Here is a 17,254-nt window from a genome sequence, read left to right as displayed (position 1 = left end):
AACTTACCTCTAATATTAGTGGAAAGGAGACAAGTCTGCCTTACGAGGAAGAAATTGGTTGAGCTCACTGAAGCTGGATTGGAGTAAGATTTTCTGTGTGGAAGTGAGATTTTCATCAAGAGGTTATCAAGAAGTATCCGAAGGTGTTCTGCGAATCGGGCAGTCCAATCCAAGGCTTCAAGGTGAGTATCAGGGTACAGAAGGACGCTAGATCGGTTTACTACAAGCCACATTCCAAACCATATGCACTCAAGGAGAAAGTTGAACAAGAACTCAAAAGACTAGAGACTGAGAACATTATTTGTAAGATAGATCAATGTCATAGAAACATAGAAACATAGAAAATAGGTTCAGGAGTAGGCCATTCGGCCCTTCGAGCCTGCATCACCATTTAATAAGATCATGGCTGATCATTCGCTCAGCACCCCTGGGCTACACCCATTGTTGTTGTGCCTAAGTCCGATGGTAAGGTAAGATTGTGTGGTGATTATAAAGTAACCGTAAACCAGTTCTAGAGGGTAATGTCCCCAACACATTGCCGAATATAGAAGATTTGTTCACAACACTGACAGGAGGTCAGATCTTCTCAAAACTGGATCTTACGAATGCCTACTTACAGCTTGAACTAGATGAGGAGTCCAAGTCATGTTTGACTATAAATACTTATCTCGGCCTATATCAATTTAATAGGCTACCGTTTGGAGTGTCTTCCACCCCTGCCATATTCCAAGGGGTGATGAACCAGATTTTGCAAGGTATTGAAGGGGTAGTATGTTATTTGGATGACATACTAATTTCAGCACCAAATAGGCAAATTCATAATAACATATTGAATGAAGTCCTCAAACGGCTAGAGAAGCACAGAGTATGAGTGTCTGCTCGTAAGTGTGAGTTATTTAAAAACTCAGTGGAGTACTTAGGGTACAGAGTAGACAAAGATGGTTTACATCCAACCATGGAAAAATTGGATGCAATTAGAAATGCACCCACTCCCAGGAATGTCACTGAACTTCATTTATTCTTGGGTCTTTTGAACTATTATGGGAAGTTCCTACCAAATTTGGCTACAGTATTACATCCACTGAATGAACTATTGAAAAACAGGTCCATTGGAAGTGGTCAAAAGAATGCGATACAGCATTCAAGGAGTGTAAAAGCAAATTGGTAGAGAGCACCATGTTAGTTCACTATGACATATCTAAGGAGATTAAGCTAGCATGTGATGCCTCTTCATATGGATTTGGGGCAGTGATCTCTCATGTATCACGTAGTGGGGAGGAGAGACTAATTGCTTTTGCTTCACGCACTCTTAGTGCCACTGAAAGTAATTATGCGTAAATTGAAAGGGAAGCTTTGGCATTAATTTTTGGGGTCAAGAAGTTTCACAAATACTTGTGTAGTCGTAAGTTTACCATCGTTACGGACCTTAAGCCCCTAACAGCAATCCTCCATCCAAAGTCCCCAGTTCCAACATTAGCTGCAGCCTGAATGCAGAGATGGGCTTTGATTTTGTCAGCATATACATATGATACTGAATACAGACGATCAGCTGATCACAGTAATGCTGATGCAATGTCTAGATTGCCTTCCTCATCACAAGTTACACCCGATAGGGAAGAAGTATTTTATTTTTCATACATTGATGAACTGCCAGTCACAGCTGAAGAGATTGGTAGAGCAACCAAACGTGACCCAGTGATGTCAAAGGTGTATGAATATATTGCAAATAGATGGCCAAACCAGGTAACAGACAAAGATACACATCCATTCTTCATTCGTAGGAATGAATTATCAGTCGATAAAGATTGAATCATGTGGGGTGCAAGAGTGGTTATACCAAATAAATTCAGGTCCAAATTATTAGGAGACCTCCATGACCAGCACCTGGGAATGTGCTTGACCAAGAGTTTTGCACGCAGTTATTTATGGTGGCCAGGTCTTGATAAAGATATAGAGTACATCATGAGTCAGTGTACAACATGTCAATCGGTAAGCAAGCAACCACCACCAGTACCATTACAGCCATGGAAATGGCCTTCCAGGCTGTGGCAAAGTCTACATATTGATTTTGCTGAGTTAGAAGGACAACAATTGTTCATTGTGATTGATAGCCATTCGAAGTGGGTTGAGGTGTTTCCAATGTGGAAAATAACAACAAGTAAAACATTGGACATTTTGCGAAAATTATTTTCTTCATTTGGCCTCCCTGAAGAAATTGTTTCGGATAATGGACCACAATTTCATTCAGAAGAATTTGCACAATTTATGAGCAAAAATGGTGTGAAACATACCAAGGTTCCACCATACCATCCTGCTTCGAATGGTGCAGCAGAGCGCACTGTACAAATTGTAAAACGTGCCCTCATAAAACAAATGTTAGATCCAAATCCAAGGAAACGACAGTTGTCATTGGATCACAAATTGGCTAATTTTTTGGTTACATATCGAAATACTCCTCATACAACTACAGGTAGAACACCAGCAGAATTGTTTCTCAAACGACAGTCACGAACCAGATTCTCATTGTTAAAACCAAATTTGGCACAGTATGTAGAAGAGACACAATTAAGACAGAAAGAGAATCATGATAGAGGTAGAGTAAAAGAGAGAAGTGTGAAATTAAACCAGAAGGTGAGAGTGAAGAACCATCACCATAAATGGTTAAAGTGGTTTCCAGGAAGAGTGGTGAAGATATGTGGTCCTCGCACATATTTGGTAAGGATGTTTGATAATGGACAGGTTAGGTTTGTTCATATTGATCATATTTTGCCTACAGACATGGAAGGTTCAAGGTGGGAATGATTCAATTATTTCTGACTCATCAGATAGTTTTGTTACACCAGTAGCAAATCCTAAATCCAATGTACAAGGAAACAAATCCAGGAGAGAATCAGAATGAAAGTCTGAGTCTGAGTCAGGAAAACAAAGACCCTGAAGTTAGAGTGAGTTCAAATGAAACTCAAGGAAATTCCGTGGAGGAAAACGTTCCTCAGGATGAACCTCAAATGAGTTTAGATTCGACACCATGTTTGGAAGGTTCTGTTCGAGAGCGGAGGTATCTCTTCGAAACAGAAAACAAGTGGTAAAGTTAAATTTGTAAATATGGAAAAAAATAAGTTTATATCCTGTGTTATGTATAAACATGAAAGTTATGTATGATGTTTGTTATAATAACTTCTTCATTAAGGAGGGAGAAGTGTAATGTTTGTAAGCTTGTAATGTTTGTAGCTCCACACTGTGGATGTGGACGTATTGTGTACTGCAACTGCAGAGTTAATGATATATAGAACCAGGCAGATTCCAGAGGCTTCCGAGAGAGCTGCCTGCCATGTTAGGAGCTGTGTGTGCTGTGCTCTGTGAAGATATCACAATAAGGGGGAGATGAGGAGAAGTGTTTCTCCTACATTACAACAGTGACTACACTTTAAAAGTACGTAATTGGCTGTAAAGCACTTTGGAAAGTCCTGAGGTGCAATATAAATCGAAAGCTTTTTTTTTACACAGTGAGTTGTTATGATCTGGATTGCACTGCTTGAAAGGGTAATAGAAGCAGATTCAATAGTAACTTTCAAAAGAAAATGTTATATATACTTGAAAAGAAAAAAAAGTGCAGGGCTCTGGGGGTAAGAGTAGGTGGAGCAGGACTAATTGGCTAGCTCTTTCAAAGAGCCTGTGTAACCATGATGGGCCGAATGGCCTCTTTCTGTGCTGTATGATTCTATGAGTACATAGAGAACAGGAATGGAATCCCAGAGACAGTTAAGTCAGATGTAGCAACTTATCGATGCCTTTGTTCAAATCAGATAACTCAGTACAGATCAGGAATCAGGCCCAGGACCTCCTTGATCCTCACAACTTAGTGCTACACTGAGCAGTGCATTTTTCAACTGAACTATCAGGAGAGTTATTCTACCAGATAACTACAGAACAGCGCCGGAGCGATCTGAGACCATGTTAGTTATCTTGGCTTTAATACAGCAATCCATCCTTCAATCCAACCAATCCCAATATTATTAAAGCCAACCGGTTAGTTAGCGCAATCACGCTCAAACAAACAATGAGTTCCACAGCCTCAGTCCCAACGACTTACCTGTTATTATATTGAATATGATGCCATTTCTAAAAACTGGAAAATAAATAGGAATGTCGATGGAAAAACATACACCAATCAAAATTAAACAATCAGCAGATCAGCAAATGAGTATAAATCTAGACAGAGCATAAAATTATGAATAACATAGGGAATAAGGGGTTATGGGGAGCGGGCAGGGAAGTAGACCTGAGTCCATGATCGTATTAAATGGCGGAGCAGGCTCGAAGGGCAGTATGGCCTACTCCTGCTCCTATTTCTTATGTTTTTATGTTCTTATAATGTTCTGATGTAGGTGAAATCTTGTCTTGGCCAACATCCCCTTCCAGAAAAGATTAATTGGTCATTCATCTCCTTGCTGTGTGTGGGGATCTTGGTATTTGCAAAATGGCTGCCATGTGGTTTTCACTACAGAACAACAGTGATTGCACTTTCAAAGTCATTCATTGTACATGAAGCCCTTTGTAGATTGTTATATATGCAGACTATAGATATACTCTCTGTGTAGTTACTATATAGTTGCATAAGATGGAGACTTGTTACCTACTATCATAAGGTTTACACTGTGTATATACTATGCTGGAACCAATAGAGGGTGCAACTGGTGGAGACCGAGGTTTCCTGCCCCTGTGGCAGAGGCTGTCCATCAGAGGGCACTGCGGTGGGAGACCCGAGGGTCACCTGCATAGGTGTGCAGGGCCCAGTATAAAAGGTTGCCCACCATGCTTGTGCCTCACTCTGGAGTTACGAATAAAGGATCAAGGTTACTACAGTTTGAGTACAACACATTGCCTCATGGAGTCATTCATAGTACATTATAGACATAACAACTGGCGACGAGAATATGGTCTTTCACATGATTATGGCTACCTTTGGCACACTAAAAGACTTTGCAGAGGGTGATGATTGGAAAGCCTTCTCGGAACGGCTCGAGCAATATTTTGTGGCAAACGACCTGGCAGGGGAGACGGACACATTGGTGGCGAAGCGCAAGGCTATACTGCTGACCAGTTGTGGGCCCGAAGTCTACCGCCTCATCAGGGACTTGCTGGCATCCATAAAGGCCAAGGATAAGACACACGATGAGCTGACTGAACTAATTCGCGACCAACTAAAACCAAAACAGAGCATCCTCACGGCCAGGCACAGATTCTACACTCACCGCAGACCTGAGGGCCAGGAGATTGCAAAATATGCTGCCGACCTCAGGAGACTTGCGGCACCGTGTGATTTCGGCACACACCTCAACAAAGCATTACGAGACATCTTCATTGTGGGAATTGGCCACGAGGACCTCCTTTACAAGCTATTATCTGCCGACACCACAGTCAACCTGCAGAAGGCCATCAGCATCAGTCAGGCGTTCATGACCTCGACCTGCAGCACCAAGCAAATTATTCATCCTGTGGACTCAAATCTGGCAAGTACTGTACACAGAATAGTGCTTTTCACAGGTAAGACTGTAGAATGTGGCTCTGCGCACGGCAGAGAGCACAGAACCCAGGGTTCCAGAACTCAGAGTCCGCCGAGGAGTGCTAATCGAATAGCATCATGCTGGCGTTGCGGAGGAAACTATAGGGTTCACCAGTGTCAGTTTGCTGAGTACGTATGTATGCAAAGCCTGTAAAACAAAGGGCCATCTCCAGCATACGTGTAAAAGAAATTTGACTCACCGTCTAGCAGAGGAGTCGGTAGTAGACTTTGAATCCAGCAGGGAGTATGATGATTTGGCCAGAGAGGCAGCTCAGCCCCAAGAAGAAGTGTATTGAGTGTATACCTGCATCACCGATTGTCCTCCAGTGAAGATGGAAGTCGAGATAAGTGGCATTCCAGTCTTCATGGAAGTGGACATGGGAGCGAGCCAGTCAGTGATGAGCCAGGATGCCTTTGAGAGGCTATGGAATGAAAACGACCCGAGCTGGTTCCAGTACAGGAAAAGTTGCGCACCTACACCATGGAGCTGATCCCAGTCCTTGGTAGTGCGGATGTAAGTGTAATTCATAATGGCGTGGTGCACAAGTTATCTCTGTAGATTGTTGCAGGTAATTTTCCAATGCTACTCGGAAGAAGGTGGATGGGGAAGATTCAGTGAAAATGGGAAGACCTCTTCACTCCAGCAATCGATGTCCCCCGTGCTCAGAGGCAGAGCAAAACCTCACCTTCGCTTGGGCCAGGCACCAGAGAACAGACCAGTGCAGCACCTGAGGCACAGACCTTCCATCACGACTGCATGGCAATGATCCGACCGGAACGACCTAAAAGTACCTTCCCGGCTCCAGTGGCAGGACTCCTGGGGAGGAAGATCGAATTCACAGGCACTCTTCCAGCTTTTGTGGCAGAATCAAGGGAGAGAAGGGATCAAGGCAGTTGACCTTGAGGACAGAGGCAAGATGGCGTCCCTGCTGCAGCGAGGTGCAGCGTGGCTGAAAAAAAAGATGGCTGCGGCCATATCACGAGGTGCAATGCTGAGGGACCAACATGTGGTGTCTAACAAAGGATTTGATTGGGGTAAAGCCAGCAGGGTTCTCTTAAAGGAGTCCTGCAACCAACTGACCTGGAAACGAAAACGGCACCAATACATGCAGTCGGCCGCCGTTGCCCACTGCCTGGGTGGAAATGGTGCAGCCCCCAGACCCAGTCGCTACCTCGGCCATGTCCGGGAGTGAAAGGTCAGAACCAACGAGTTCCCCAAACGGGACCTGTAACAGCCAGGTTCCCAACACCGTTAGAGAGCAGGCAGAAGATTCTGCAGCCCTCAAAGGAGGACAGGGAGGCCACACACATCTGTGGCTCTGTCCACCATTAGGTAATGGCAAAGGTCCCGAGTCCTGGCTAGGTGAGCGAACTAAGCCCACCCCGCTAGCAGGGGGCGCAGCGCTGCTATCAGACGACTAGGACCCTGTCCGGTTGCTCTGGAACTAGCGTCCTTGCATACCTGTACTGCTACCTCATTACTTACCATGACTGAACCATGAATGCAATCTACCCAATCCTGGTGCACGACCACAAAAGGTAACGAATATAAGTCACTGAACCAAGGTGTCACAATACAAACTGTAATTTCCTTTCTTTGTAATTGCACTGTGTCTGATCTTGTATGTTAATGTAACAGGCCTTCTGCATGATCTCGCTGTAGGGTTGGGGGGGGGGGGGGAGAGAAATGTATGTATGTAGCCATGCACACATACATGGATCACACCCAGAACCCACTGGAACCTCCACTGCATCATTGAACCATCCAAACTGGTAACCACTACCCAACGTTGTGGCAAAAGGACTTGGAGGTTAACAAGGAGAGAGCCAAGCCAAAGCACAGCCAAGGTGCAAGGGCTATTGGCACTTAAGTCTGGGGAGAGCTAAGCCAGAGCACATAGTGCAAAGGTAATCGGCACAAAGGACTTGGGGGAGAGTGATGTTATATATGCAGACTATAGTTACACTCTCTGTGTAGTCACTGTATAGTTGCATAAGATGGAGACTTGTTACCTGATGTACTATCAATAAGGTTTACACTGTGTATATACTATGCTGGCACCACTAGAGGGTGCAACTTGTGGAGACGGGGTTTCCTGCCCCTGTGGCAGAGGCTGTCCACCAGAGGGCACTGCGGTGGGAGACCTGAGGGTCACCTGCATAGGTGTGCAGGACCCAATATAAAAGGCTGCCCATCATGCTTGTGCCTCACTCTGGAGTTACGAATAAAGGACCAAGGTCACTACAGTTTGAGTACAACACATTGCCTCGTGGAGTCATTCATAAGTACATTACAGACATAACAGAGATGTTGCTCAAAGATGTGGTAAGATGCATTACAATAGAAAATATTTCTTTCAACACAAGCTTGTGACCGGCAGGGTGTGTAACATAACTAAAAATGGAGAAATTCAACAACATAAAATACACTTATTATTTAATGAAACACCCTCCATATTAGCATCAGACTAATTTAAGGTACATTGAACAACTCTACACAATGTTTTAATTAGTTTTCAGCATGTGGACAGCAAGACTGAGCAATTCTGAGGAAGGGTCATCAACCTGAGACGTTAACTCTGGTTCTCTCTCCAAAGGTGCTGCCTGACCTGCTGAGTATTTCCAGAATTTTCTGTTTTTATTTAAGACAGAGTGGGACTGAAATTGCCCTCTGCTCAAAACGGGGTCTACCTCCCGATTTTGATGGGTTCCATCCGCTCCAATGCCTGGGGTGGAAAATCCTGAAAAATTCCGGTCTTTGTGGTTTATTTTAGAACGGGGCGGAAGTGGTCTCACGATCGGGGTGGAAGTGGGGGCGGGTCGGAGTGGCTGTCGCTCCGAGTCATCAGCGCCGCGTTGATGACATCAGTGTCAGTTAAAGGGAAGGGCCGCTGCGCACTCTGCAGAGTTTTCAGTTAGGTCCACTGGGCTACCAGGGAGGGTTTCAGCCGGGTTAGTGGCCTGGTACCCAAGAGTGGGTGCCAGGCTGCCTCTTGGCAGCCCGGCCAAACCTGGGCGCCTAATTGTCAGCCCGACCTGGCAGTCGGCTGAAAATAAAAAATAATATGACAACCGCGGCAGCGCGCCCTCCCCTTTAAGGGCGGACGGGCGCCCAGATACAGACAGCTACCCGACAGAAAAAGCTGTCAGTGTCACCGACCGGCAGGGGCAATCCCGCGGGATAATTCCGCACGGGGCAATTTCCGAAATGGGGTTGCCGCCAGTCGGTAAGGGGTCGGCGGGTGAACGATGCGGTGGGAAAACAGGCGGGGCGGCCCCGTACACCACTCCAAAAATAAAGGAGGACAATTTACAAAATGGCGGCCCCTCCGCACCGAACGAGTGATGATTCCTTACCGATCCGTGGCTGTCTCTTTGCGGCAGTCACGACCCTTATAGAAAGGGGCAATTTCGTCCCCAGTGACTGTTTGTATAACTGAGCAGTTTGTTTGGCCACTTCAGAGAGTATTAAGAATAAAGCCTGTAATTGTGGACTAGAGTCTTGTGTAGGTCAGACTCGGTAAGGGGGTAGGTTCCCTTCCCTAAAGAGACATTAGTAAAAACTTGGGTTTTTACAACAACTTAGCAGCTAGATCACATTCATAAGTTTATTGATCTAATTCTCACAACTTACTACGATAAGATTTGAATTCACAGCCACCTGGGTTATTGGTCCAGTACCATGGCCACTGTGCTACCATACACATGTAAAGGATAAATGATTGGGAAAAGGAAGGCCAAAGCCTGAAACATAGAAACATAGAAAATAAGTACAGGAGTAGGCCATTTGGCCCTTCGAGCCTGCACCACCATGCAATATGATCATGGCTGATCATGCAACTTCAGTACCCCATTCCTGCTTTCTCTCCATACCCCTTGATCCCTTTAGCCGTAAAGGCCACATCTAACTCCCTTTTGAATACATCTAACGAACCCTGCCTCAACAACTTTCTGTGGTAGAGAATTCCACAGGTTCACAATTCTCTGAGTGAAGAAGTTTCTCCTCATCTCGGTCCTAAATGGCTTACCCCTTATCCTTAGACTGTGACCCCTGGTTCTGGACTTCCCCCAACATCGGGAACATTCTTCCTGCATCTAACCGGTCCAATCCCGTCAGAATTTTATATGTTTCTATGAGCTTCCCTTCTAAATTCCAGAACCATGCAATGAGCACCTGAGAGGTTATTTAAATGGTGAATAGATACAACAACATTGACTTGCGTTTATATAGCTCGTAAAATAAAGAAACGTTGCTGAACATTTCATAAGGTGGAGAAGTGGACATGAAGCAGCAAAGGAGGATTTTAGTAGGGAGACAAAATGAATTTGTTAGGAATGCAGGTATGGAGGTGAAGTGACTTTGGGAGAGAATTCCAAACAAGGGAAGTGGTGACTGAATGATTGGACCTCCGAGAGTGTAGCGAATGGAGACGGAGATAAAACAGTAATTCAAAGTCATATGACTGGAGGGTTTGAGCAGGGCCATATGCACGAGAAAATCATTCAGCTAGGGTGCAGAAAAACAAAGGACAGTTCCACAGAAGAAAACATGGATCTTTAAGTCATCTTCTGAGATACAGTGAGCCGGAGGAGGTTGGCATGGATGGATACTGAGTGGGCAGGGCTCTGTGTAGGAGAGGGCTTGAACCACAGATTAGCTGAAGATTATGAAGGGGTAGAAGTGGGAAAGAGTTAGCAGAGTGTTTGAGATGATGAAAGTGTCAATTAGTGTTTCAGCTACAGTTAAGGAGAGGGATTCAGAGTACAGACTGAAACCAATGATAACGGGATTATCTTTAGGGTTTTCAAACTGAGCTGCTCAGATCACAGCAAATGACGTTGTTACAGCATCTGTCACTGCAGATAACACTTAATGTCGGAGTAAGAATAACAGTGTCAGCTGTGGCTCAGTCAGTAGCACCCTTGCCTGAGAGTCAGAAGGTGGTGGGTTCAAGTCCCAGGGAGTTGAGCACATAAAATCTAGGTTGGCACTCTCAGAGGTGATGTCATTTGGATGAGGCATTAAACTGAGGCCCCGTCTATTCTCTCAAGTGGATGTAAAAAATCCCATGTCACTATTTTGAAGAAGAGCAAGGGAATTAGCCCCAGTGTCCTGGCCAATATATATATCTCAATCAACATAACAAAAACAATTTATCTGGTCATTATCACCTTGCTGCAACTGTATAGGGTATTGGTAAGGCCGCACCTGGAGTACTGCGTGCAGTTTTGGTCACCTTACTTAAGGAAGGATATACTAGCTTTGGAGGGGGTACAGAGACGATTCATTAGGCTGATTCCGGAGATGAGGGGGTTATCTTATGATGATAGATTGAGTAGACTGGGTCTTTACTCGTTGGAGTTCAGAAGGACGAGGGGTGATCTTATAGAAACATTTAAAATCATGAAAGGGATAGACAAGATAGAGGCAGAGAGGTTGTTTCCACTGGTAGGGGAGACGAGAACTAGGGGGCACAGCCTCAAAATACGGGGGAGCCAATTTAAAACCGAGTTGAGAAGGAATTTCTTCTCCCAGAGGGTTGTGAATCTGTGGAATTCTCTGCCCAAGGAAGCAGTTGAGGCTCATTGAATGTATTCAAGTCACAGATAGATAGATTTTTAACCAATAAGGGAATTAAGGGTTACGGGGAGAGGGCGGGTAAGTGGAGCTGAGTCCACGGCCAGATCAGCCATGATCTTATTGAATGGCGGAGCAGGCTCGAGGGGCTAGATGGCCTACTCCTGTTCCTAATTCTTATGTTCTTATGTTCTTATGTTGCTGTTTGTGGGAGCTTGCTGTGCGCAAATTAGCTGTCGCGTTTCTCACATTACAAAAGTGACTATACAGCAAAAGTACTTCATTGGCTGTAAAGTACTTTAAGAAGTCTGGTGGTCGTGAAAGATGCTATATAAATGTCTCTTTTTTTTTAGAAGTCAGTGCAATTGGAATAGCCCTATTGTGTTATTATTGGATTGACACATTGAACCACACCCCTCCCCAGTAAACTTGTCCTGAACTAATTCCTCTGAAATTCACGGGCCATTAGACCAGTAGGCAAGTTTGTTGTAGACAAATTTCTGGCCAAATCTATTCTAATTCAAAATTATTCACGGAAGTGCTACCGTGTTGTACACTAACCAAGCTCCTATCTGACCCCATCTATTTCAAAAAAGACTATCGCACCTTCATTTTGGAAAATCACCCTAGTTACATGGTCAAGTTTTTAAACCCTTGTCAAGGGTTTGAATGTGCCTAATTTCTAAAATGTATACTGGACTCTAATTGGCCAATTATGTGGCCCCATTGTAGTGGTGGTGGGACCAGGTTGCACGCAGGATGCAGAATGAGTGAGGAGAACTGATCTTGTTTGAATTCACGAGCTCAGTCCATTTTAATATTCAACAAGGTCAACAAATTTAAATAATCTAGGCTGACATTCCCAGAGCAATACTGAGGGAGTGCTGCACTGTCGGAGATGCCGTCCTTTGGATGAGACATTAAACCGAGGCCCCGTCTGCTCTCTCAGAGGTGTATGTAAAAGATCCCAAGACACTATTTTGAAGTTAAGGAGTCCTGGCTAAGTTTTATCCCACAATCAACTTAACTGAACAGATTCATCTGGCCATTATCTCATTGGCTGGCATGTTTCCCTATTATGCAACAGTGACTACACTTCAAAAGTACTTCATTGGCTGTAAAGTGCTTTGGGATGTCCTGATGTCATGGAAGAACATAAGAACATAAGAAATAGCAGCAGTAGGCCATTTGGCCCCTTGCGCCTGCTCTGCCATTTAATAAGATCATGGCTGATCTAATCATGGACTCAGCTCCACTTCCCTGCCCGCTCCCCATAATCCTTTATCGCTCAAAAATCTGTCTATCCCCGCCTTAAATATAGTCAATGACCCAGCCTGCACAGCTCTCTGCAGCAGAGAATTTCATAGATTTACAACTCTCTGAGAGAAGAAATTCGTCCTCATCTCAGTTTTAAATGGGCGGCCCTTTATTCTGAGACTATGTCCCCTAGTTTTAGTTTCCCCTATGAGTGGAAATATCCTCTCTGCATCCACCTTGTCAACCCCCCTCATTATCTTATGCGTTTCAATAAGATCACCTCTCATTCTTCAGAACTCCAATGAGTATAGGCCCAACCCACTCAACCTATCTTCATAAGTCAAGCCCGCATCTCCGGAATCAACCTAGTGGACCTTCTCTGAACAGCTTCCAATGCAAGTATATCCTTCCTTAAATACGGAGACCAAAACTGTACGCAGTACTCCAGGTGTGGCCTCCCCAATACCCTGTACAGTTATAGCAGGACTTCTCTGCTTTTATACTCTATCCCCCTGGCAATAAAGGCCAATTTTCCATTTGCCTTCCTGATTACTTGCTGTATCTGCATACTAACTTTTTGTGTTTCATGCACAAGGACCCCCAGGTCCCTCTGTACTGCAGCACTTTGCAATTTTTCTCCATTTAAATTATAACTTGCTTTGCTATTTTTGCTGCCAAAGTGGATAACCTCATTTTTACCAAATTTTTGCCCACTCGCTTAGCCTGTCTACATCCCTTTGCAGATTTTTTGTGTCCTCCTCACAATTTGCTCTCCCACCCATCTTTGTATCATCAGCAAAGTTGGCTACATTACACTCGATCCCTTCATCCAAGTCATTAATATAGATTGTAAATAGTTGAGGACCCTGCACCAATCCCTGCGGCACCCCACTAGTTACTGTTTGCCAACCAGAAAATGACCCATTTATCCCGACTCTCTGTTTTCTGTTAGTTAGCCAATTCTCTAGCCAGGCTAATATATTACCCCCAACCCCGTGAGCTTTTATCTTGTGCAGTAACCTTTTATGTGGCACCTTATCGAATGCCTTCTGAAAGGCCCCAAATAAATGCAGGTCTTTCTTTCTTTACTTTCTTTTAATTTGAACATGCTGCCTGCGCATTACCCAGGTGTGCAAGGAGTGCCAAGACAACAAGCGAGCTGAGAATGAGGGGTGCAGCTGCTCTTACAGGACCTTACTATTCTGGCACAAAGAAGAGTCTGGAGTAGGAGAACTGCTCCCTTCATTAAAGGAAGTCTGGATGTGCTGCTGGAGGAGGAGTGTGGGGAACCCTCCTGCCCAAGCCGAGGCAACTCCCCATATCCATAGGTCGAAACAACTGAGAAAGAAGTGCATGCCACAAATGATTGTCTATTAAACTATTCCATGTTTACTGCTCAACCATGCCAAGTCCCTACATACCCTTACAACTCTTTCATAGCTTCTTGTACATATCCATACTTCAGCAGGGCACATATTCCAAGCTGAAACTTACAATTGAAAGCCCAGAACGAAACAGCGCCACTCTATATATCTCTCATCAACATTTGCAGGCAGCAGCATGGCTACACATGTCTTAGAGTGAGCTTGAGAGACATAGAATCATAGAAAATAGGAGCAGTAATAGCCTGCACTGCCATTCAATACGATCATGGCTGATCCTCTATCTCAACACCATATTCCCGCTTTCTCCCCCTACCTCTTGATGCCTTATGTGTCTAGAAATCTAACTACTTCTTAAATATATTCAGTGACTTGGCCTCCACAGCCTTCTGTGGTAGAGAATTCCACAGGTTCACCACCCTCTGAGTGAAAATATTTCTCCTCATCTCGGTCCTAAATTTCCTACCCCGTATCCTGAGACCGTGACCCCTTGTTCTAGACTTCCCAGCCAGGGGAAACATCCTCCCCGCATCCAGTCTGTCCAACCCCGTCAGAATTTTATATGTTTCAATGAGATCCCCTCTCATTCTTCTAAACTGTAGTGAATACAGGCCTAATCTCTCCTCATATGACAGCCCCGCCATCCCAGGAATCAGTCTGGTGAACCTTCACTGCACTCCCTCTATGACAAGTATATCTTTTCTTAGGTAATGGGACCAAAACTGTACACAATACACCAGGTGTGGTCTCACCAAGGCCCTGTATAACTGTAGTAAGACATCCTTGCTCCTGTACTCAAATCCTCTTGCAATGAAGGCCAACATACCATTTGACGAGCGGAGGGTGAGGCACAGTGCGCATGTGAGCAAGAGCAACAGGAGGATGACAGATTCAGAAGCAGGATACAGACTCTCGAGAGCAATCTGCTTCAGAAAAGTCCCCTGTCCTGGGATTGGAATGAAGACCTAATGCCTGGAGAGGGCATATTTCTGCCATTGTCTCTGATGGTGAATTATAGGCAGAGGAGGTGGATCTTCTCAGCCACATCTAGGTAGATTAGCCTTGGTCTGTACACACGGGTAAAGGTGGGTGTGGCTAGGCCATCTCAGGTGCAAATGCATCTCCCCCTCATGCCTGCCGAGACCCTCCTCACCCTCCCACATAACCAGCGAGTGAAAGGATGCAGCCAGAATGGTGCCCATCTTCAGAATTGTGATTGTAGCAACTAAAATTACAGGTGGGAAGTAGGGAATCCACAGTTTCATGCGAGAAATGCAAAAGGTACGACAAAAGCAAAACCAACAGAGAATTCCAGGGAAAAAAAAGTTACTCAATCAACAATAAGTGCAGTAGCAAAAAAAGGTGTAAAGCTAACAATAAAGCTTCCCTTTAAGACTACTGTATCCAAAATGGATGAAGGCCGTTGCTCTTTTTCCTACTGCACTCCCTTTGAGTGTGGCTTTCCCGCTGGGAGCACAGGATTGCTGAATCATATCTCATAGAATTACTTAGAATTTACAGCACAGAAATAGGCCATTCAGCCCAGTAGGTCCGTGCCGGTGTTTATGCTCCAGACGAGCCTCATCTCACCCGATAAAACTTATCCTTCTATTCCTTAATATAAAAACAGAAAATGTTAGAAATCTCAGCAGGCCAGGCAGCATCTGTGGAGAGAAACAGAGTTAAAGTTTCTGGTCTGTGACCCTTCGTCACAACTGGAAAAGTTCGAGATGGTAATGGCACAAGTTAGGAAACAAAAGATGTGTTTAGATGGGGCGTGAATGGCAGATGCCATTACCATCTCATTTTTGCTCCTCATCCCTTTTGTCTCTCTAATCTCTCCTGCCTTCCACCCTATCACAGAGCTTCCCTTTTGTTCAATCCTCCCCTCCCCCTTTCAGTACCCCTGCAATTCCTTAAGAATCTGTTACATCATGAACTTTCCTCGTTCTGACGAAGGGTCACAGACCCGAAACGTTAACTCTGTTTCTCTCCACAGATGCTGCCTGACATGCTGAGATTTCCAGAATTTTCTAATTTTATTTCAGATTCCAGCATCCGCAGCATTGTGCTTTTGTCATAGAAACATAGAAACATAGAAAATAGGTGCAGGAGTAGGCCATTCGGCTCTTCGAGCCTGTACCGCCATTCAATGAGTTCATGGCTGAACATGCAACTTCAATACCCCATTCCTGCTTTCTCGCCATACCCCTTGATTCCCCTAGTAGTAAGGACTACATTGAACTCCTTTTTGAATATATTCAGTGAATTGGCCTCAACAACTTTCTGTGGTAGAGAATTCCACAGGTTCACCACTCTCTGGGTGAAGAAGTTTCTCCCCATCTCGGTTCTAAATGGCTTATCCCTTATCCTTAGACTGTGACCCCTGGTTCTGGACTTCCCCAACATTGGGAACATTCTTCCTGCATCTAACCTGTCTAAACCCGTCAGAATTTTAAACGTTTCTATGAGATCCCCTCTCATTCTTCTGAACTCCAGTGAATACAAGCCCAGTTGATCCAGTCTTTCTTGATATGTCAGTCCCGCCATCCCGGGAATCAGTCTGGTGAACCTTCGCTGCACTCCCTCAATAGCAAGAATATCCTTCCTCAAGTTAGGAGACCAAAACTGTACACAATACTCCAGGTGTGGCCTCACCAAGGCCCTGTACTAATGTAGCAACACCTCCCTGCCCTTGTACTCAAATCCCCGCGCTATGAAGGCCAACATGCCATTTGCTTTCTTAACCGCCTGCTGTACCTGCATGCCAACCTTCAATGACTGATGTACCATGACACCCAGGTCTCGTTGCACCTCCCCTTTTCCTAATCTGTCACCATTCAGATAATAGTCTGTCTCTCTGTTTTTACCACCAAAGTGGATCACATTTATTCACATTATACTTCATCTGCCATGCATTTGCCCACTCACCTAACCTATCCAAGTCACTCTGCAGCCTCATAGCATCCTCCTCGCAGCTCACACTGCCACCCAACTTAGTGTCATCCGCAAATTTGGAAATACTACATTTAATCCCCTCGTCTAAATCATTAATGTACAATATTAACAGCTGGAGCCCCAGCACAGAACCTTGTGGTACCCCACTAGTCACTGCCTGCCATTCTGAAAAGTACCCATTTACTCCTACTCTTTGCTTCCTGTCTGCCAACCAGTTCTCAATCCACGTCAGCACACTACCCCCAATCCCATGTGCTTTAACTTTGCACATTAATCTCTTGTGTGGGACCTTGTCGAAAGCCTTCTAAAAGTCCAAGTACACCACATCAACTGGTTCTCCCTTGTCCACTCTACTGGAAACATCCTCAAAAAATTCCAGAAGATTTGTCAAGCATGATTTCCCTTTCACAAATCCATGCTGACATGGACCTATCATGTCACCTCTTTCCAAATGACATCTTTAATAATTGATTCCATCATTTTACCCACTACCGATGTCAGGCTGACCGGTCTATA

At 44.7% G+C, this 17,254-nt stretch overlaps 1 protein-coding gene across 2 annotated transcripts in view; it reads right to left on the bottom strand.

Moving 5' to 3' along the window:
• LOC139236758 (receptor expression-enhancing protein 1-like) overlaps positions 1-17,254 on the bottom strand; it is a 140,590-nt gene that overhangs the window by 42,079 nt on the left and 81,257 nt on the right. Inside the window, exon 7 of one of the 2 annotated variants that reach the window (XM_070866853.1) lies at positions 4,091-4,126. The exons of the other annotated variant lie outside the window; for it this stretch is intronic. Within the exon in view, the coding sequence (XP_070722954.1) occupies positions 4,091-4,126 (36 nt within the window). The remainder of the gene's footprint in view (positions 1-4,090; positions 4,127-17,254) is intronic. 2 annotated transcript variants of the gene reach the window in all.

This window comes from Pristiophorus japonicus, chromosome 2 (genome assembly GCF_044704955.1).
Source record: "Pristiophorus japonicus isolate sPriJap1 chromosome 2, sPriJap1.hap1, whole genome shotgun sequence".
Lineage (NCBI taxonomy): Eukaryota > Metazoa > Chordata > Chondrichthyes > Pristiophoridae > Pristiophorus > Pristiophorus japonicus.
This window is presented reverse-complemented; position numbering and strand designations above follow the sequence as displayed.